Source organism: Acyrthosiphon pisum, chromosome A1 (genome assembly GCF_005508785.2).
Source record: "Acyrthosiphon pisum isolate AL4f chromosome A1, pea_aphid_22Mar2018_4r6ur, whole genome shotgun sequence".
NCBI lineage: Eukaryota > Metazoa > Arthropoda > Insecta > Hemiptera > Aphididae > Acyrthosiphon > Acyrthosiphon pisum.
Window position 1 is genome coordinate 25,672,709 of NC_042494.1, and position 23,756 is coordinate 25,696,464.

Consider the following 23,756-nt stretch of genomic DNA (forward strand, 5'->3'; position numbering starts at 1 on the left):
GTATATATTTTTAAGCTACATATATAATATATAATTTGACAGGGCACAATTAATATAAAAAATTTAAAAAAAAACATCTACATGCTTACGATTAGAGTGTATGTTTATTACTTAGGGACCTATCGGGAAAGTTCAAATATAATACTGATATAATAATATAATGATATACCTAATAGTAATACATATGGGCAGTGTCTTGCGATAAGGTCCGTCCTTTATACAGACTGATAATTAAATAATATAAACGTATCGGCGTGGGCGACGATGATACAAACGTAATATTAAAATAATTGGTGCAAATGTGATTAATATAGCTAAACGGCTCAAAAACCCAAATTTCAATTTTATTATAACTTTTTCGTCTTGCAGCGGGGATGTCCTGACCTGACCTTCTCCACATAGGAGTCCCATATAATTTAGGTACCTAATTTGCGCCTATGCGATAATAATATTAATTACATCATTATAATATCCCGTGTACCCGTTCCACACCGACTTGGGCATTATTTTTACAATTATTATAATTATTATTCTATATATTATGAGACACACACGTTAATATATAATAAAATTTTACCGAACGGTACCGCGCTCGCTGTATACTACCCTAAGTATACCGGGTGATCTATTTAACGTAAGACATTCATTATTTCAAAACTTTTAACTATTGAAGTTTTTGAAAACATTTTTTTTTTTTTTTTTACATAATTTTACGTCGTTAATTGCGTAATTAATGCGTTAAACGGATCACCCAGTATACAATCCAAGTATATATATACAACGTGGCCGTTCAGAAGAAACCGGGATTGGTGTGCTCGATGATGCACCGCTTGCAGTACTTCTTCACGGCCTTGTATCCGTCCGCGGATATCTGACAGTCTTGTATGTTGAGCTGCTGCAGCCCGCGGCAGTAGTACGCGATCAGCTGTATGCCGCGGTCGGTGACCAGGTCGCAGTTGCGAAGGCTGAGCTTCTTTAGGTTGGGACAGCTCTCGGCCAGCGCCCGGAGGCCTGCGTCGCTCACGTCGCACTTGCCGATGTCGAGCGCGCGGAGCCGGGCGCACGACCGCGCTAGCACCGTGATGGCGTCGTCGCTGACCGCCTCGCAGCCGCGCACGTTCAGGTACCGCAGCTTGTAGCACCGTCGCGCGATCACCTTCAGCCCCGCGTCGCTCACCTGATCGCACTTGGCCACCGACAGGTACCGCAGCAGCGCGCCCAGTTTGGCCAGCTCGTACAGCCCGAAATCGGTCACCTGGTGGCAGTCCGACACGCTCAGCTCCTTCAGCGCCGAACAGAAACTCGGCACGAACTTGATACCGGCGTCTGGAAACATAAAAATGACGTGACGATGAAACCAAAAACATTCTTAAGTTTGTACATCATAAAATATTTTACAATAGATATATAAAAATAAAAGATCAGGTGATTCACCAAACATGTTCGTTCCCCAATATTTTCATTTATATGCATTTATTCATATTCTGGCTTTTGGAACTTTTAGTAGGTACCAGAGGTACCTGTATGGCTATATTTAAGGAGCAATGAACATATTATGTTCAGTTATTTAGATTTTTTATAGCATTTAAGGAGTGTCCAATGGCGATACAAACTTTATATTTTAATTTGGGAAAATATGATTCTTAGGTACCTAGGTACTATTATTTAAAAATTCCAAAAATAAGAACTTGAATAAATTCATTAGGTATTAAAAGAAAAAAATGGGGGTGAGCATGTTTGGTGTATCACTTACTATATATTATACTAGGTACTATAATACTATGAGTGAGTGATATATAATAAATAATAATAATATAATATATGGTAAATATTATATACCTACCTACCTACCTAGTATTATAAAATATGTTGGTAATGTCAGTTTGTAAATCTATCTGAGCCCAGATTTACCTATATATACATTTGCATATTTTTTTTTCTATTTTAACATATTAATTTAATATTGATGTTATTGAAATCAATTGCATATTGACGTGTAGGGTAAGTAGAAACTATATAGTAAAAGCTTAGCCCCGCCGCTCTCAAAAAAATAAACAAAATTGTTATAAAAACAATATTGTATACACTCGTGCCAACAAATTAAAAATGAATCATACCTATTGGCTATTACCAGGTAATTTACCTATGTACTTATAATATGTCACTCTCTGGGAAGAACGGTTTTAATTACGTAACGCATTACATCACTTATATCATATACGTAGACTGCTCTGCAGTGTGGCAATGCCCACTATCTAATATAATATAAATAAGTAAAATCATAATTCATAATCTCCAAGCCAAGAGGAGAATCCTGTGATATTCGAGGTATTGTATAAAAGTATACCTATACATATAGGACATAAGTACTTATAATATAATCTATTAAACAGGTATGGGGACCATACATTCCATTAACTTTGCATCGATTTATTTTTATTTTAGAATTGAAGAGGTTCTGCAATAAAATAGTTATAGAGCATAATATAATATCATGCATTATACCTATATATATAATCGTTCTTGGCAAATATAAAAAGCGTCTTAATGAATTAAAACCGGATCCACAGCTCAAGAATTCTTATTTGTGGAGTATTTACCCGGGTATGAACGCAATGCGAATAGTTGACGTTCCGCATTTTCCAGGATGAGACAAAATCTGAATGGAAAATGTTTTACCTTCCAACTATCAAGGATACACATTACCAGATTACCTACTTATATACGATATTATGTTATATACTTATGTATAAATAATAGACTGTAAAACATAGGAACTTGTATAATAATATATTTATTTTAAATAATGACCAAATATCTCGTCTAAAATATTATCCTATGATCAATATCTTAAGTCTTAACTCTGCAGTCTGCAGGTACATATTTAAACATAAGATTGAAATAAAAATAGTTTACATTTGATTGGGTAAGTATAAATGTATAATACTTATACCACGTTCGGTTAGTTATACATCACGACGACACGACCGCATTTATTATAAATACTATATATTATATTATTATGTACAATCTACAATAATATAAAATATTATTATAACAACTAACAAGTAATTATAACTACTAAGATTATAACGCAATAATAACTATAAAGGGATCAAAAAAAATGCAAAATGTAGATCGTATAGTAGGTACACTTAATAAATGGTATACCAAAACTATATAGATGCCTACACGCATATGATCATATTATTATATGATATTACCTATGCAGATAACTTGCAGATTAAATCAAACAATTATATTATATATTGTTTTATGCATTTATAGTAATTTTGACTAATTGACTACATAGTGGGTAGGTACCTATTGAATGTTTTAATATTTGTTCGTCGTGTCATTACCTGTGACTTTAGTACATCGCCGCAGGTACAAGTAGGCTAGTTGTGGACAATTACTAACGATCACACATAGGTTTGCATCGTCGACAAGCTGGCAGTCAGTCAAGTCCAAATACTGCAGGCATAGTCTCAGGGACGGCTCCGGACGGCTGTACACCCCAACGGTGCTCACCTTAACACAACCTAAAATAAGATACATTTCACGGTTAAAAACGAATATAAAACCTATATTAATAATTATACACACGCGCGTTTCACACACGTTTACGCTTAATTTATAGAGCTATATAGAAAGCAGATTTTTATTTCTATTATTCTGCTTATATATAGTTATCTGCACAAGTTACATTAATTGTCTATAAATTAATTTAACATACCTGATAATATTATGAATTTATGACCGAGTTTAATTTTCCATACCTATATAGGTAGTAGGTACTATGTTTACGCATAGCGCATAGGTACCTACTTGGGAAGAAGTAATATATACCACATATAGCCATAATGCCATATAGGTAATATATAGAGCAAGGACTGATGCATTTGCATATTTTTTTCTGGTTAACTTTATCGTATGCTTAGAAGTACAAAATACAATTCATGAAGTTTGTAATCAAATACTTTTAGCAAATAATTTTTAGCGCATTTTTTTTTACATATTTCATCAGCTTTGGGTTTAAAGGTAATATTTTTGATTTTAAAGATATATTTTGAAAGTTTATCAAAAATGAAGCGTTCGGTAAATATTTTTTGTAAATTGAGGTTAACAATTTGATTAAACTGCAGATAATTTTTTATAAAGACGATATAAAAACTAATTTTTAAATGGACAGCGGATAGTTTAGAATCTAAACTATCCATATCATCTAAACTTTAGATATTAATACAGGGCGAAACAGAGTTAATAAAATCCTTTTTTATATCTATTTTTGTATAAAATTTCCGATATTAGGTAAATAGTATACGGATAGTACTTATGATAGTTGTTTAATTGGTTTTTATCTTATAGCGCATATTTAAAAATATTTGATACCCATAAGGCCACAAGTGCATATTTTTAACTTTTTATTATGATTTTTTAGTGCAAAAGTCCTTGCTCCAATATCATATTATATTACGAATCGTGCCTATCTAATACTCGTATATTTATATTATTTTACTTAAATATTTAACCATAGTCCATAGACTGTATATAATATTAGGTATAACGAATCGGAAAAATAAAATTATAATGATAAATAGTTTATACTATTGTATAACGATATTGAACTTCCTCAATTTACTGTTAAATCTTCATTATATATTTTAGATAAGACCATCATACAAACAATTTTTTATAATAATGGTAAATTTGGTATTTCCATTTGACAATGTTTTGTCACACTCCCTCCCAAAATCAATTTTGTTAAGTTCTAACTGTTTATATTTGTATGTTTGTATACCTACCCTTATAAATTATCATTGTTTATATACCAACATGTATATTATGTACAATGTATATGTTTATTTTCGTTACATACATTATATTATCTATAACCAATAATATCGTATAATCTTGTGGGCGTCTATATTTCGGAAGTTTTCAAGTAGAATATAATCAAAATTTGATATCCTTACCTATTTTATAATATATTATAATAAATTAGATATTTATAACCTATAGGCATTGGCGCAACTAGGGGGGTGTTTTGGGTCCTTAACACCCCCCAAGTCAAAATTAGCACCCTCTTAAAATATCTTTAGGTGTTAGGTAGGTCCTATTGAGTTACAAAAAAACCTGGAGCTTAAGCACCCCTTAGTTCGAATGTCTAGTTGCGCCAATGCCTATAGGTTTCCGTGGACCGTGTTCTGTCTGTCTATATAAGTATGTAGGACATAGGTATTACACATATTATCTAGGTACCTTATATGGTTTCCCATAAGACGTCGAAGAAATATTAACTAATCCGTAAAGTAATAGATACGAAATAATTTAGCTGTGTTAAAAAAAAAATAAATATTTTGTTTGTATACAAATGCGAACAACAATCGTTTGGAATTGTATTTTTATACCTACTTAAAAAATGTTATAATCATGTAGGCAAACCGAAAATACCAGGTATAAATGTAAATAAATAATAATTTGCAAAATAAAAACGGAGGTATTTGCATAATCTCGGTCGGAAACTCGGAGATATTATGTAGACACCGCTTGACAGCCCTCTAAACAATATTCTCAGGGATATCATAACTCGAGACGACTGGAATCACCACGCCCTTTTATTCGCATTTCACATTACAGTACATGTTATACGTTGTGTGTGTGAGTAAGTACGATGACGGGAACAACTACATTATTGTGTAAATAAATATAATAATTATTGTCGTTATAGTAACCACCGCCGCCGCGCGCCAATGTGATTTGCATTGCTCACGGTCGCTTACACATTTCGATTTCTTGAAATTTTTAAACACATAACAATATTATAGATTACAGATACAAAATGTAGAGTCGTCACGAATAGAGGTATGTGACTCGTTGAATGGTTAAAATTCAACATTCACTGCAGTGTCGTCTCTGAACTTCTGCAGGAGACTACTCGTACTGCAGTGTTCCGGAAAAAAAACGTCGTAGCAAATTACTTTACATAATACATTTTATAATAAGTAATAAATGCGATGTAGGTACACATAAAATAAATATTTATTTATGAACGGGCTTGGAGCCCAATATGCCGTGTAATTTTTTGTATTGCGATTTGTCATCACATTAATACACAAAACGCAGTCTCACCCACCTTTTCCGCGGTCAATTACTTTTATTCCCAAACAATATTTTTGAAACATGATTTTAGAAAAAAATTATTACTCCACATTAGTGGCATCGAGCCATATGTAGTTTATGTCAAAGTGTTGCGGGCATGCGGATACAACACTTTTTTTGGTTGAGTGGGGAGTGGTACCTATGACTTATAGGGTACAAACATACTTTATTATAAAATAAATATTATTAATGGTTTGTTTTTAAATGCTGGATAATTATTGGTATGGATATAAACTATAGAGTGTAATCTATGGTACGCAAGACAGTTCACTTCGTATTATTGTGTACAATATTAGTACCTAATACTTATACCTATTTAGTATATTGTTATATAATTGATATATATATATATGAACACAAATACACCCATCATGGGCCATAGTAAGTAGTTAGTCTGTAGCATTTTTAAATCAAAAAATATATATTTATTGAAATTTAGTTTATTTTTCTACACGTCAGACAAAAAAAATAATAATTTAATTTAAAAAAATATATGTGGAGAATGTCCACAATTAAATAAAGAAATTACCTACACACCAAAAAAATAGTCAGGGGGGATGTGAGAATTTTCCTAGATCCACTAGAATTTCCTAGATTTACTTCCTACAAATTAGTTTAAGTAAAAACTAAAATTAAACACTTGTAAAAACAAGCATATTATTTAATTAAATAATATGAAAATAAAAAATTTAATTAAAATTACTAGTACAAATTGAAATTATAGGAAATACTAAAATAATAAAATAATATTAAAAAAATAATAATTATATTTTGTTTGTCACTAGGTATTTATGTTTTAATTGTTACACATTTCAACAATTAACTTCTTAATTTTTTTCATGGTTGTTAAAATAGGTATTTTTGTTGGTTTCATTATAAAGGTATACATCGTACATTTGTAATTTACAAATGTTTAATACACCAAAATATAAACAGCAAAATCATACAATCCAAGGTCTACATTTTTAGGTTATCCATTATGTAATAATTTAATTAGTATAATTAATAAATATATAAATATATCAATCTAGGGGACTAGGGGAGGGAAAAGCGTAGCTCTCACTGGTTTGTAAAAAAAAATTTTGTTGGGTGTCTGTATATTATACAATTTATAATTTTGCAACATAAATTATGGAATGTACCTCAACGCAACTGCTGCAGCTGCAGCGTTTAATTATAAAGAACTAAAGAAGCTACGTTTTATTATTATAATTCACCAGTTAGCCCGTGCTCAGTACTGCGTACGATTACAGAGGCGTGATAAATGATATAGTATGTTCGTGAAATTCGTTTATTTTTCGATTTTTATATTAGCAAAAATGTGTTTGTTAGATCCATCAGACACGGTTCCCCATGGTGTTTGTGAGTTGCGTATCCATTATAGATGGTGGACACCGTTGGCCAATGGTGAATTTTTGTTTCAATTAAACGTAATTTTTAACGAAGTAGGTCATTTTAATGCAAAGTGATTGAGTGATGTCAGAAGCGGAAGAAATAACGTATCGTTTGATGTGCGGATTATTGAATATGGTGTAGTATTCATTGAGAAAATGAGATGTTGACATCAGAAATAATATATAATATTTTATTTTCTCTATATAACTAATATTTAGAAATAAAATCTTAAATCTACGTAAATATTGTAAATTTAAAAGTTGAGTTATTAATCTCCATTAAGTTTAAAGTTATGGCAGGAGACTGGTAGTCAAGAGACGGTATGGAACATCGGTGGGCGGGAATGCACGAGTAGACAGCTGACACTGAGTTTATATACAATAAAAACAAGATGAAAAAAATCATTGTGATTTATGATAAATGAACGTATATACGATACCGTTAACAATATTGTTACAGACTGTGTGAGTGTGTGTGTATATGTTGCACTGTTGCAGCATAGCGTACTTATACTATAGGTGCAGCCGTGCGCCGGTTACTATTATAATATAAGGTAGGTACTTAAATATAATATTATACAATATTATTCGATGGTTTATGCCACATAAAACAAAAATGTGCCTATAATGTCAATTGTCAGTGCAATTGTATGGGTCATACGGCAATACACAGTATAAAATAGCTGCAACATCGGGCGTCGGCGCGACAACATTATAACAACAATTTATATACGTAATATACGTATACTATTTCCAAGACGTACCGATAAACTGCGAACGGGCTACGGAATGACGATATAATATCCGGAACGGAACGATGGAATTAATATTGATGTACGAATATGTAGGTATGCAATGTCATATAATATTTTATAACTATAGGTTCAGTATATTATATTTGCTATAATACGATCGTCGGTAAAACCGTCATCTGATGGAAGCCACGGCGGTGTACATATTTTGCGTAGGTACACTTAAGTATAGAACTATTATTATAAAAATTATACTCATTTAAATTATGATTTAAAATTAGTAAAATATACTCCTGCAGCAGTGATAGTAGTGGCGTGCTCTTCTATAGGCGATCATAGTAGGTAAGTATATCTAAACTCTCGACAGGTAAGGACGGTATTCTGCAGATTTTTCTTTTTTTTACGTGTTCGCATTTTATACATTTATCAAATTTGAATATGTTCAGTCTCCACATCTATTCAGTTCCAGGTCAACAGCTACTTAACCCACAAGGCCACAAACCAATTACTTTAGGATTTTTTGGCTACTCCGGTATATAGATACTGCAAAAATTAATAATTTACAAATGCCAGTAGGACGTAGGTACCAAAACAAATTATGTTTTATCATCAAGCGAACATTTTTTTATTAGAGGACTGCGTGAATTAAGTTTTAATGTATTATTATATTATAAATTATAATTTATAAGTTGCAACATAATGTTTATTTTTAAGCAAAACAAACATTTATCTTTTTGGTTAAGCTGTTTTGGTACTATATGAAAAATATGAACCTCATACAGACATATAATACTTGCTTACAGCACATGACCATCGCTAAATTCTAAACAACTTCAACGCTAGCCGCGTCTGTATTATATATAATAATATGTAGTAGGTTGTAGGTAGGTAGGTAGGGTACTGGTCAATAACGAATTCCACGTGCGAGCGTTGTTCACCGTACGAGCGGTATATACCAGCTATAGTGGTAGGAAAATATCTGTATAGGTAACAGCCTGTAAGATAAAAATGCGCGCGGGATAAAAATATAAAGAATAGAAAAAAGCGTCCTAATGCGGCGGCGGTAGGACATTTTTCTCTCTGGAGTCTGGGCATACAGCGAGACATCACTGCGGCGGAAGAGAATTTATATATACAATCTACACGTACAATGTACCTACCTATATAATATATACATATAAGCCATATGTGACATACACGTGTGTGTGTGTGGTTTTCTACGAAATCGATCCGCAAAGAATATAATATTGTATAGTCGGTAAGTATATAATAATACAATAATATATTGTGCCTGTATTGTATTTATATATACATGTGTGTGTGTGTGTTTTATGTGTAGCTGTCCGCACGTCTAGAAGAGTCCTTGGCCGCGATCGGCAGTGCTGTATTATATAAATTATAATCATTTGTCAAAGACCAGCCGAATGTTTATACCGCTGTAGTTCTTCTCGAGTTTAATTACCGAATGACATTTTGAGAAAATTATAAATATATTGTATTTATGTATATTTTATAAGCACGTGATGGATATAATAATATTTTATGTTCACAGCGTTATAAGTTATGTCATTAATTATTGTGTATTTAGCTGTGACCATATTTTGTTAGTTTTTTATTTTATTACTATATTATTTTAATAATGTTGTAAACATTTATCAGAAAAACCAACAACTATAATAGAATAATATTATACAACGTTTTATAAAACCAATTATTTTATACAATTTGTATATTCGACGGGTTTTTTCAGCTAATTTTTAATCTTATACGATTTCATTTAACATAATATGTAACGTATACATTTCATATCTATATATTAATACACCTTATATATGAGAATATATTAATGAAGACGAGGCCGTATTTAGGAATTTTGCGCCCGGGGCCAAATATTGTAACTGTAAATAATTGTCACCCCTATTAATCCCACTCGAAGACCTAAATATCATGTGCCCGTCTATTCATCTATTTTATTATATTTATGATTATTTAATTCATATATTTTATAGGCCTCCGTTAACACTGTATATAGTTCCTTAATTATGAATTTACGATATATTCATAAAAACATCACATTATACACATATGTTACAAGACTCTTTTTTGGTTTGTAAATGTATCTAATATTTTATATTATTGTATATTTGGCTTTAGATAACATCCAGTTACCAACAATATTAGGTACAGATGAGTGGGTATTTTTAGAAATAGTTAAATTCAAAATTTTCAAAATGCATTAAATATAGTTACACGATGAATAATTTATACGTTTTCATCTATATTTACGTACTGGATTTTAAACTTGAATTACTACCATATTATATTAATTTCCCACTGTATAAAATGAATTATTTTTCGTCGGAAGTCATGTTTATTCAAATATTATTAACCTAATTGTTTAATTCAAACAAACATACGTTGGATAACGTTTTATTATTTTTACAACATATTTCTTCCTTAGTATAGATACTCTTGTACCTACTAATTTAATTATTTTTTACCTTCTACAAATAAATTAAAATATAATGCATCTGTTGTACAGACACACTAACAATAATTGGGATCCTATCGAACAGTAATCAATGTATTAAAGAATGTATGATAAAAGTATATTCAAATTTAAAACCTATAAGAGATGTCAGATGACCTATACCCTTAAGCGTGCCTGCATACCCGAAAAAAACCTTAGGCCCTAAAGTTGTACAACTATACGGTGCCAGCTATAAGCCCTAAAGAAACCCTATAAATGTCTTGAAATAACTCAAGAAACGCCCATAAATTAATGTCGGCGCAGAGCGCACGTCTATTCACTCAGCATGTCTAAATACATACCATAATATTACCACCCAACGCTGCAGCTTAAAATCGAATACGAGATTTCATATCTTAATATCATAACATTTATCTATATTATATACGAAAACGATTGGCAGGAAATAACTTATACTGATGGTCGATACCGCAATAATAAATGATTTCCATTATACGTTTCGAAAGAAAGCAACGAACGTTATTCCGTCTGCAGTATAATATAATCTATAGGTACATATAAAAATATATATATACATAGGTATACGTTATAAATACTTCCTACACATACTCATAGGTTATAACTTACTCATGTTGATTGATGAACGATGGTTATATACTTGTATAATATTAGGATAAGGGGAGGTGGCATAACAATATTTTCACATTTTTGAATACTTATCGACCATAAAATAAGTTCATAATATTATGAACTATGTTATCAGTATTGATATATAAATCTAACTTTTGAAAAAATATTTTTCACCACCAGTGCAAAAATTGTAATCCATTATGAAACAAAAAATTATAACTGGAAAATTATCGGTTTTATATAATATGACTGTTAATTTATAATTTATAATTATTCGTTAATTTAATTTTTTTATGGGTATGCTTTTTATCAAAAATTATTGTTTCGTAGTGTTTAATTGTTTAAGTGTATAGTTCGGCACAAACACTGAATTATTTTATTACAATTTTAATTTTAAAAAGCCGGGCAAAAATGTGGATATGCATAATTATTAAATTATACTATGATTATTTTAGGTAATATAGGTACATCGACATGCACAAAGCACAGTTATTTACGATGCATATATTTTGATTTTCAACCACTCAAAGTGGTGGTCAGTGTAGTCACTACTATCAACTCTTCCGATTCTACGAGCTTACGCTTACCGCGGTTTCCGACACATATGGAGGACCGTATAGGTTAGGTTTATAACTATTTTTGGCAAGCTTCGGTTACAACGATATTTCTCGTCGATCATTGTTATGTCAAAATGGTCTGTCCAATCCAATTGGAGACCGCACAGTTTTTGAGTCCACAAATGATTTCTGTAAGTGCGATCTATAACAAACCTTTTTCGCGTATTCGTTCGTAAATGCGTAAAACAATACAGTGTTGTACACTGTACAGAGGCGAAACACGTCTTGATTACCTATGGACTGACGCGAAGAATGTTTCCCAAAGAATACTCACATAACCGGTGCGACGGTGTGTCAATCATATTATTATATTTTATTTTTTATGTATAATAACAATAACACATTATTCTATTATTCTATATGTACCATGTCACATTTATTACAATTTACAATTTCCCTTATAATATAAATATTATGTATACTTAAATGTAAACCATCATACATAGGTACATATTAATTGTAAGCATAGAAAATCGTGACGATTTAAAATGTGTGCGCCCCCTCAACATATTCCATAATAGGTACAACTAATAATAAATTGTGCCGCTTACCAGTGACGTCCAGGTGCTGTAGGTTGGGGCAGCGGGCGACCAACTCAGATATGGCCGCGTTGGTGATGTTCGGACTGCCATGGAGCTGGACGTGCGTAAGCTCGGGACACCGCCTGGCCAACGCCGTCAGTCCCTTGTCGGAAATCTTGGTGCCGTCACTGAGGAACAGCCTCTGCACCTCGGGACACGCGCCGGTCCTGGTGCGGCCGCACAGTCGGCGCAACACGCACCTGACCGCCTTGTCGCCGCAGGTGTTCTCGCCGCACAGAGCGATCGTCCGCCACAGGACGGGCTCCCACGCAAGGTTCTCCCATCTGTGACACACGGCCGCGCACGCGCAAAGGTCCGCGCTGTTGAGGTACGAGAATACCTTGAGCACCAGCTCATCTCGGAGCCGATCAAAGTTCGAACCGATGACCGTCCGCGACTGCGACCGCCGGTGCTTGGTGGCTGTAGAGTGCAGTGGCAGATTGGCGCAATCGCCGACACCACCGCCGGTCACTAACGTGTGGTAACCTTGGTCCAAACACGGCGAGCTGCACCGTAACGTCGGGCTGTACGTGAAGCTAGTCTCGGCTTCTAGCACCGTATACGGGTGGTGGAACGGTACGTTCCGAACCGAGGGTGTAAACTCCAGAGAACCGGGAGACGACCGTCCCAACTTTGCTAGCGGGCATATTACCGGTGACAAACGGCCCGCGTGCGTCATACTTCTCTCTCGACGTTCGCCTATAAAAATGTAACAATTAAAAATTGGAGTTAGTTTTTTTGATTATAAAAAAAATTTCAATTTTATACGAATCCTTTCGTTTTATTTTCGCAAATAAATACTCAAAAAATATGGCCAAAAGTTGGTTAGTATATAATATATTATAGTCATTATTGCAAAAGCCGAATAATATATTTGTTACTTGACTCGATATATTTTTCACTGTTTAATGTTCATAGGTACTGCAAGGTGTGGGGACATGAATATGTATATTGATTAATATTGATAATGAAGTAATGAGAGTTTGCGTTATAGGTAAGGTATTTACAATCTACTGTACCTACAATATAATACAATAAAATAATATTTTTGAGAGCAATGACTAATGAGTTTTGTTTTAAATATATTTATTTATCAAATTTAATTGAGCGTAAGACAAGGCTGATTATTATTTTATTTCATAACCAGCTACATGAATAACTGTCTTACTGAGATCTTAAAATAATTCAAATGTAATTGAATTTAACAACGGACATATAATAATATAATGAAAATCGAATTACACGTGGTTTCGAGGGATATTTTATCCATATATATACTAGCTGATCCCATGCACTTCGTTGCTCGTTAAATGTACCAACTCTATACGACTCAAACTTTGTTCAATTCGTTATTTAATATTCAGTGTATGGTGTTCAAAATTTATTTTAACTTTTCCGTTGCTCGGAATAAAAATTCTGGTTCGCAGCAGTATATTATCAGGTAGGTGGTAGATCGCGGGCCCCATGCTGTTTGTACGTAAGTGTATGATTTAACTCTTAAGTATCAAAGTTATACCAATGTTGTCACTTAATTCCACCTACGGTGTATTAATATAATCAATTAATACAAAATCCTAACCTAACCTAACGGTACTAATATATCAGATGAATAAAAATAAACCAAATTTAATCATTTTTAAATTAGCCCAGAAGTCTAATCTACACACAAACATTCATTTATATACTTGAAATATGTTAGTACACATTGAGCGGTTCATCTTTCTGAATTTAAAAATATTATTATTTTCTATATTATATATTTTTTTTTTTAGTTCAACATAACAATAAGTTAAACTTCGTTATTTTAAATAAATACCTGTACAAAATATTGGTAGGTACATAGACTGACCGCGTCATAAAGAATTCTTATAGGTATGCACAACAACGATCGTGCTTACATATTATATAGCAACTCAACGGTTGTTAGATCTCGTAAATCATTTGTCTTTCTTACAGATAGAGCATAGTTTAAATATAATATATTATCATAAATTAACATGTAAAAATTATTTGTCTGTCAAAATATAAAAATATATATGATTTTCAAATATTTCAAATCTATCCAACAAAATATTTGTGGTTGCCGGTTGGTTTCTCATTAAATGTACTATACTCAAGTTAATATTATATCAATATATGTTTATCAATCATTGTATTCTCATATCATTTAACTTTAAACTTTTTGTTTCTGATGTACAAATAATAATGTATTAAAAAAGTAAAATAAGGATTTATAAAAATCGAAATCTATAATAAAATATGTATCTATATGCTAATTTATTATAATAAAACTTTTACTAAAAAAATTTTAGTTTAAAAATAATAAGAATATTAAGTGTAATTTTTTCATTGGTATAATCATAAGTTTATAGTGATGATTAGGTATATTGAAATTAATAATTGCTAATTACCTTCTATAACCTATAATACGTATAGGTACATAATTACTAATTTCTTAGGCCTTCAAGTACTAAGTATTTAGTATATAGGTACACAAATACAGAACATGAAGAAAACTAATCTAATTGATTTATACGAATCAAAATTCAAAATCGATATTAATTTCTAAACATTCATAAGTTTTATTACCTTATTCAGTTTATAGGTATTCAAATCAAATTCTTTCACTCTAAGAGTATATTATTATAACAGTTTTATCATACATTCCATCAAATCTTCAAATCGATTTATTGACTTCCGTCGGTTTCTTTATATGTATCATTTATACAATTATATTATACAACATTACCGCCTATAATTTCATAGATATAATAATATAATATAGTCAATACCAAATCATATAGTCGTAACTTTATAGATTTATAATTATTCCAGTATATGTAAACTATTCTGATTTCTGATGCCAAACTAATCGTAATTTTAACGTATAGATACGCAAGTTGCAAATTTGTACTACAGTCACTGTCAAATAAAATAAAATAATAAAATAGCCTAATGATTAAGTATGCATTAGTATTATTATTTTGATTTAATATTAATTATAATGATCATCGATATATGGACTATAGATAGGATTGTATTTGTGTTTATTTATTTGTCGTGTGGTGTCTGCTATCCATTGTCTTTTATAAATATGCGATTTTGTGATCTCTGATCAATAATAAGTGATAAGTAATAACTAATAATTATAGGGATACACTAACACTAGCACGTTACACGCCTAAAACAGTCAATAGTATTTAGCTTGTGGGTGGATATCAGAAAAAGTAGAACAAATTTTGCATACAATAAAAATAACATGAAAAACGTGGTAGATGGTAAAATTGAGATTGATTGTTTAATAAGAAATATTGCGAACGGGTTTTCTTCTTTTTTTTCCATCCTCGTCGTCGTGACTACGGCAATCGTGGCAAAGCTACTCATGTATATCATGAGTATGTGCCACCGGAGGCAACTCGGTCTAATGAGAGCCAACCACAAGGGAGTAATCCAAAAGAATGCAGGTGCCTAAAGGCCAAACCGATTTTTCGCCAGGTTCAAAGATCTCTACCAATACAAAACTCGACAAAAAACACATATGTCTATATTCAAGCGGTTTCTTTATTAATTACTGCCGATGAAACAAAATAATAAGCCATCGTGTGGACAATAGTGATGAATGCATCCTTGGGATTGTTTTTTTTTTTTTTTTTTAATAATCAATCAAAGCTTAGATAACTGACGTACAATGTTTGTTTATTACCAGTGTTTTACAACAATATTATAAATTTAAGCTTAAAAATATTCTAAGAGTATTATACTTAAAACATAGGTACTAGGCACCTATCATTAATTTTACTTTTTTCAAAATGTTTTATTTCTACTAAGTAATACAATAGCATTTACAAGTACCTACCTACTTTTACATAACGATAACATGCACGTACCCCTAGTATCTATTACAAAGTGGGTATAGTACAATATCAGTATAATACATTATAATATATGATAGTCGCTAGATCCTTATGTAAACAATTTATACAGGCATAAAACTATGATAATACAGTTGGAAATTATACATTATTTGAAATACATAATTATATAGTAATAATTTTGAATATTACTTGTATTAAAATATATTATATTTTAATTTATTAGGTTATTTGTACCTAATGCAAATCATAAAATAAATAACACTGAAGTATTTAGTAATAATTTTGATCGTTAATTTTAGATAATTAATTATCAAATACGATTTTACATCAAATATTGTTTGGTTATAGTAATAATATTATATTACTGTATTCGTTTTATTATTATCATTTAAATTTAAATAAACGTGATATATTATTAATAAAATAAATTTGCAACTTTGAAATAAACGGTTTGATAACTACAAAAATTGTATACCTAAGCTATTTGATATTCGCTAGATAAAAATAGTAAGATTGAAATATATAAGCAGTCAAATATATATTAAAATAATACCAAGAAATAAATATCAGCATATACTCTTTCTTATAATTTATGTAAAATACAAACTAAGCATATAATTACTATAACTACGCAGAATGTAACAGGAAGACCTGACAGATGAAATAACTTTTGTTCTAATTAATATTTTTAAATTTTTTTATATATAATTTATAGTCACTTGCACTACAGGTATAATATAAATAAAAAATTTAAAATTTGATTTAAATTTTTGTGGATAAATTCAAAATAGCTAGTTTGTGAATTTGATTATAAGAAGAATTTTTATGGTAAAAACATTTATCTAAGTCAAATAGTTTAATTTTTATAATTTTTAAAATATCAATATTTTTTTTTTGATTAAATTTAAACGTAATAACTTTTTTCAAAATATTATTTTTGGAAATTTGCTGAGCTCACGTTAGTATATTTCTAAAATTATTTACTAATCATATAATTTTAACAATTTTTGTCATACGTTTAAGTAGCATAATTTTTTTTTTCAGGTTTTCCTGTTACTTCCTTTAAATAGTAGGTATCATACAGCTTCTTCAAAATTGGAATAGTCAAAATAAACGCCTCAATAACATTTGCGATCTACGAAATATATAAATATATAATTTATTAATAAAACGAATAACAAAATGTACCTATTTCTTAGTTAAATAAATTAAATATTTATTTATGTTGTTAATTCATTTTAAGTAGGTATTTAATTTTTAAATATCATATAGTTCCAACTTGTAGACGTTATGCTATTGAAATTGTAGTATTAAATAAGTTTTGTGTAGTGTTATGAAATATAAATTATAAATATGCAAAGTAGGTAGTCATGTAAAGTTAGAAGAAGTTTTTACTTTTATATTAAAACGATTAATTTACATTTTATGAAGAATGTATACGAAATCTAATTTTAATGTATTCCGTTATTTACTAACAATAGAATAAACACCTGTAGCTTGAATTAAAAAAACTATCATTTTATGTATTCTAGTGCTCTAAAATATTTCGTTATACGTTTTATTTCTGTAATATGTATAATATTAATTTGAGAAGAATTGAACAAAGATCTCCTGCTTACTTCGGCTTACAAATATGCTTCCATTTCAAACATCTACCTATAGCATTATTCTAGTCCTTCCATGCACACTACTGCCAAACAAAATATGTATACTATACCTATTATAATATTACTCTGTATAATGCGCAGTGTGTTATTAAGTATGCAAATGGACTTTATAACTATGAAACATTGACATGATGGCTTGGTTTAGATTTATATCAAACATGCTACTATTATCTGATAGTAAGCCGACATTTATCCTTAGAGTTCTGTCACTCCTCACTCAAATGCTAATAAAATATGAGTTAGTCGTTTTTTAAATAAAATAACCGTAGGCCTTACAAAAATAGTAATTTCTTACATAAAAACGATGAGGATTTAATAAAAATAAATAAATATATTATGTAATATGATTATTATTTTATTTTTAATTCGATTACATTTTTGACACGCAAAGTGAATTTTAAGGAGAAAATAGTTCACAAAATTCAAAATTATTAATGTAATCATTTATTGTACCTTAAGTTAGCCCATTCAAAAACATGGTAATAATTATAGCTAGCGGCTAAAATGTCAATATTTTATAGTAGTTGTGTAGTATTACAAAATATAAACATTTTAAACGAAATAGTTAAAGAACTAGGTATTAAAAATCGTTTTTAAAATAGTTTCTTAAAGAATTATCCTAGTTTATTAATACTCCAAAAAGAAACAAAACAACCGGTATTCAATACGATAAGTGGCGAGTAAATTATCAAACCAGATTTTAAATGCAATTCAACTCTTTGTCAAAAAAATTATATATACTCCGTACTTATCAATGTATTTTAATTTAGACATAATTTCTAGTTACCTATCATAAAATAAATATAATTTTTTTTATCAAATTAAATATACCAAATTATTTAAAACTGTTTTTAGTGTATTTTTATATTTTATTGCATATTTTCATACGTGAAGATTCGCTTTCTCTCTCACAGAAAATAGTGGTGGGTGAACCGGCTTCCTTAATAAATCACACAAACGCACGGACACTAATAAAACTTCTGCTTTCTAGTTCCAACATTCTATAATACTTAACCTAAATTCCTTACATGTTCTACAACAACTAAATTCTTTATATAATTTTATTTCCTCGAATCTTCATTTTTATACGATAATATTATATATGTTTATACATTTATTTATTATTATTTATTTCGTTTAACATCTCGAGATGGAATATTTTTACGTTTATCTTTATGACAAAACCATGTATGGTTGGAATTCCGCAGACTAGGAATTTGTCGGAAAGTCGGTATTAAAGGCGTTTAGAAAAAAAATCTCAGAAAAAAATACCTAATAATATTACCTATAATACAAATAAAAAACGAAAAACAACAATGACGCATAGACATAGTTGATTTTGAATGGAATAAGAGAGAAAAACTTATAGGACATTAAAAGACATTGCATCGCATTCCTATTTTGGTGGTCCACTGGGGAGTTTGGGTACATGAAAATGTAATTTACCATATACGGCTACTAGTTGCACATTAGTAATCGCAATGCTGTTAAGTAACAAGTCACTTTTATGTGCGAATGTGTAAGTGTGTGTGCGTTTTGTGCGTGTGTGTAAACTGGTTATTTACTTAAAACATGTCAAGATTTTTTTGAGTTCAATGGTCGTGAACACACGTACACTCGATGGAAAATGCCCGGTCGATAGCAAATTAATGGGTGAATATATTATGGGAGAGTAATTAATGCGCAACGGGTAAAGATTGGATTTTTATTATGTGTCGCGGGACGGACGGAGTTAAAAATTACGGCTACTGGATTGCAATAAACTAGTTAACTATATACCTACAGAAGATAATGTACGAAACATGTGAATGAACGTGAGTTTCCTATTCTTAAAGGAATACCCGATTGTCCGTAAAGTTGCAGTCACGACTTCAAGTAGAGCAATATTATTGCTTTTTATTGACATTTAAACAATATTATAGATTACAAGAAACATTCACACAATATTTTATAATATAAATATTTTAAGACATATTATAATAGTAGATGTAGGTACTAAAAGAAAAATAACCTATAATCTATAAAATTGAAAGTAAAACTGAAATTACAGTTGCAACTCTCCAGTATATTATATACTATAAATATATGATACCACTAAATGTATTATACATATATAATACACTATAGTAATAATACCATATAGTATATACTATACATAATTGTAACACAACATGGTTGGCTGAACCTTTGTGACTAATACGGAAAACATGTGCGAGACTAATCCAAGATCCCTTCTTTCAAAGAATTTTTTTTTCGTTTCTCTTGTTCCCAAGTAAATGTACCCGGCACCTGCAGGTATCATATAGTTGTTCACCGTTTCAAACAAATTTACTTTCTACACTATTTTCAATTGTTCTCCTCAATTACGAAGTTCTACATTCGAAACTTCATCTTATTATTAACCATGAAGTTAAGTAAAAAAAATGAATAACAGTCATTGTTACGACTTATACCGGATGTTGTATTAACGATTAAAATATTTTGTGAAGATGTATACAATATATTTGTTAGATTACAAGTGTACTTAGTTATCGATTATACGCGTAGTGATGGTATATATATTTGTTGTACTTGATATAAAACAACTAATATATTATAGTGTTATAGTGACTATTTAAATTTTAAACTATCTAAGTATATTAAATTATAATTTATAAACATTTTGTATAATAATTTAATTAGTTACAGAGTATCAAATAGCATTCAAGTTAAGATATTTATACTATAGAAGTATAGAATGTATAAACGTATTATAAATATTAATTCATGTATTTTGAATATATTCTAAAATGTTTGCGTTTTGTATAAGTATCTACTTAAACTCGTCCAATGTCGTCAATGCCGTGGGAAATACAAGTTAAAGAATGGAAGAAATATTCGGTTTTTTGCACAACGTAGGTATATCTGACATATTCGAAATCATACAGTTCTTTCGAGTGGGGTTCTTATAGTGAATCGAATTCTGGCTGACAAGTTTCTTTATGTTGTACCACAATGTACGACAAGAACAGAATGCGTTCGTCATCTCATTCATGGCTGTTTTTATTTTTTTTTTAATGTTACTGGAGCAGACTTTACATATTTTCGATGTTACCAAAAGAAAACAGAGACACGTCGTACAACTTGGGAGGTTTTACATATTATATTTTATTATTATTTAATCTGTGGAAATAATGTATTTTATTGTATATTAGTCATAAAAGTAAATTTGTTAACTTTTCAGTAATTATGTAAGTATAGGTTATATTGTATTATGTTTAATAAATGTACAATATTACAATTCTTTTAAGAGACAAGAGTATGAAAGACAAGAAATTCGTATACGGAATTTCATCGTAGAATATTTATTTTAAAACTATTATTCTTGAATTCTGTTATGGAAAGGTTAAAAAATCATAATTGATCACAAAAATACATAAAACTGTTTGACATTTATTCATACATTTTGGCAAAAAAATTAATAAGGAATACACAACACAAATAACAATGGTTCTTTTATATTTCTCAAACTCCTCCTTTCCTCTAAGCGATTTGCTCTTCTCATTAACTCATTGGAATACTTAAGACCACCCAAACTACAAATCACAGTGTGTCAAGATAACATCTACCTACGTATGTACGTTCAATGTGCGCCAAATTAATCGGAGCAGTATAATAAATTAATAATAACATAAAGTCGTAAAATAGTAAAAAATAAAGTTTTAACACAATGTAAAACACCCGAAGGGAATGCGTCCACAATGTAATAGCAACATGTTCTTTCTTATTTTTTTTTATTATGTTTGTCGTTATTATTTAAAGTGTTGTTCGTGCAGAGATTCAAAAGATAGAGCGGTCATCCTACGCAGAACTACAGGAGCGATCGGTATCGTGTGGTGACTCTATGGTCGAACTCTATGGTTGTAAAAATTTCCGTTCTCATATTATACAGTTTTCAGATTATAAGCAGTTGAACGTATATTCCACCGATGCGTACAACTTGCAAATATCAGCTGCAGTCTCTGGCACGCTATTATGGTACACTAACTCCTATATATATTTATATGATGAGTTGACCAAGTCCCGATCATGGCAATGTACTGGTATCATAGAAATTCATCAATGAGCATTTGTTCTCGGCAAGTCAGAACTCAGAAGCAAGATGATCTACATTGTGATAACTGTAAAACGTTTGTCGTTTTGTGTTCCAGTATGGATACAAATAAATGACGTCAAACTTTATACAGTGGTTATTATACTTAACCTTTAAATATTATTAAATATATGTATGTATAAAACAAATACCTATACAACACTGTGTACAAATGTACCTATATTGTTTTATATCATATTGTAATGTTATGCACCAGCCTCTCAACTGATGGACATATTACAACTCGGCAACCGAAGTTTTTTTCATATTATATGAACTAATGAAGTAAAGAATTATTATTGTAAGCTATCGACATCATGAGTCCCCTCCCTAATAAAAACAAATGAGAAATGGGCACTGTTATAAAATCAACAACTTTGTAAAAAAAACCATGAAATTATTCAAATATCTCATTGAACATAAAACACTTCTGTTCTGTTCTATAGATAAGGGGATGAGGATAAGTATGACATATGTATTGGTACAATATACATTAATTGTTTGATTATATATTATATGGATTTATCAAAGAAAAAATAATAAATAAACTGCCACTATAACGCCGAAATAAATTAAGCTAATAATTATGAAATGGTTCAGAAATGCATATTAGACAAATTAGTATAGGTCAAGTATATAGGTACCTATAGTCGATTCGTTTTAAAAGATAACCATTCTATGTAGTATGTACACAATACACAAGCCAGTGTGTTTTTGTAGTGATGGCTTATACAGAAGGTTTAGTATGCCACGTGCATGGTAAAGTTTGCATGGTCAAGTTTGCATTTATGGAATAGTGTTGTTCCGGATATATCTAACAACGGTGAAACAGACCTGGATAATGGAATAAGAAATAATAAATAGGTACAAAGACATTGCAACGAGATGGAGTGACGCTTGGCGATAAATCGATCAAAAGCCTAAGAAACGACATTCACTGTTACCTCACCAGGTCTCATCTGCATTCAGTTATATTACTCGAGTCTGGAGCATCCGGTTTTTACGCCCATGCGTATAGTTACAGGTAAATAATTGTGGAGGTGATCGTAATATTGATTATAATTTAGTATATAAATATATTATATTAAATGATTACCTGATTGGTGCTAGACATCTGGGTAATCAATCACACATCCGTACAAGTCCAATCGTCCATTGCAATATATATTATAATAGGAATTTATTGTAATCTAAAAAAAAAAACAAGTGTAAAAATTAATTACTAAACAGGATTTCAATTGGATTTGAAGTAGGTACTCGTACTTGTTACTATATAATTTATAGCCAATAAAATATACTCGATTGTCCTACGCAATACATACATAAATATACGGAAATTGCCATGTTATTTATTGATATATTTCTGATAATATCCTAATATACGTTTTTCATTCATAATATTATTATTATATCTGTTCAATTACAACTGACATTACAATGGGACAATATTATAAA

The 23,756-nt window shown here is 30.4% G+C and overlaps 1 protein-coding gene across 1 annotated transcript; it reads right to left on the minus strand.

The window, feature by feature from the left end:
* Positions 1-628: 628 nt before the first annotated feature.
* Positions 629-23,514, minus strand: LOC100167367 (F-box/LRR-repeat protein 7). The gene is made up of 4 exons (XM_001950051.5): positions 23,398-23,514; positions 12,598-13,326; positions 3,363-3,542; positions 629-1,326 (listed from the first exon to the last, which is right to left on the minus strand). The coding sequence occupies exons 2-4, from the start codon at positions 13,304-13,306 to the stop codon at positions 791-793; spliced, it is 1,425 nt and encodes a 474-aa protein (XP_001950086.2). The 5' UTR covers positions 13,307-13,326; positions 23,398-23,514; the 3' UTR covers positions 629-790.
* Positions 23,515-23,756: the final 242 nt, after the last annotated feature.

Excerpts from the sequence above, each read along its gene's own strand:
- LOC100167367 (XM_001950051.5), bottom strand. The coding sequence starts at position 13,306 with ATGACGCACGCGGGCCGTTTGTCACCGGTAATATGCCCGCTAGCAAAG. Across the intron at positions 3,543-12,597 it reads ACAGCACCTGGACGTCACTG|GTTGTGTTAAGGTGAGCACC; the intron begins GTAAGCGGCACA and ends ATCTTATTTTAG. Across the intron at positions 1,327-3,362 it reads GCGATGTACTAAAGTCACAG|ACGCCGGTATCAAGTTCGTG; the intron begins GTAATGACACGA and ends TTATGTTTCCAG.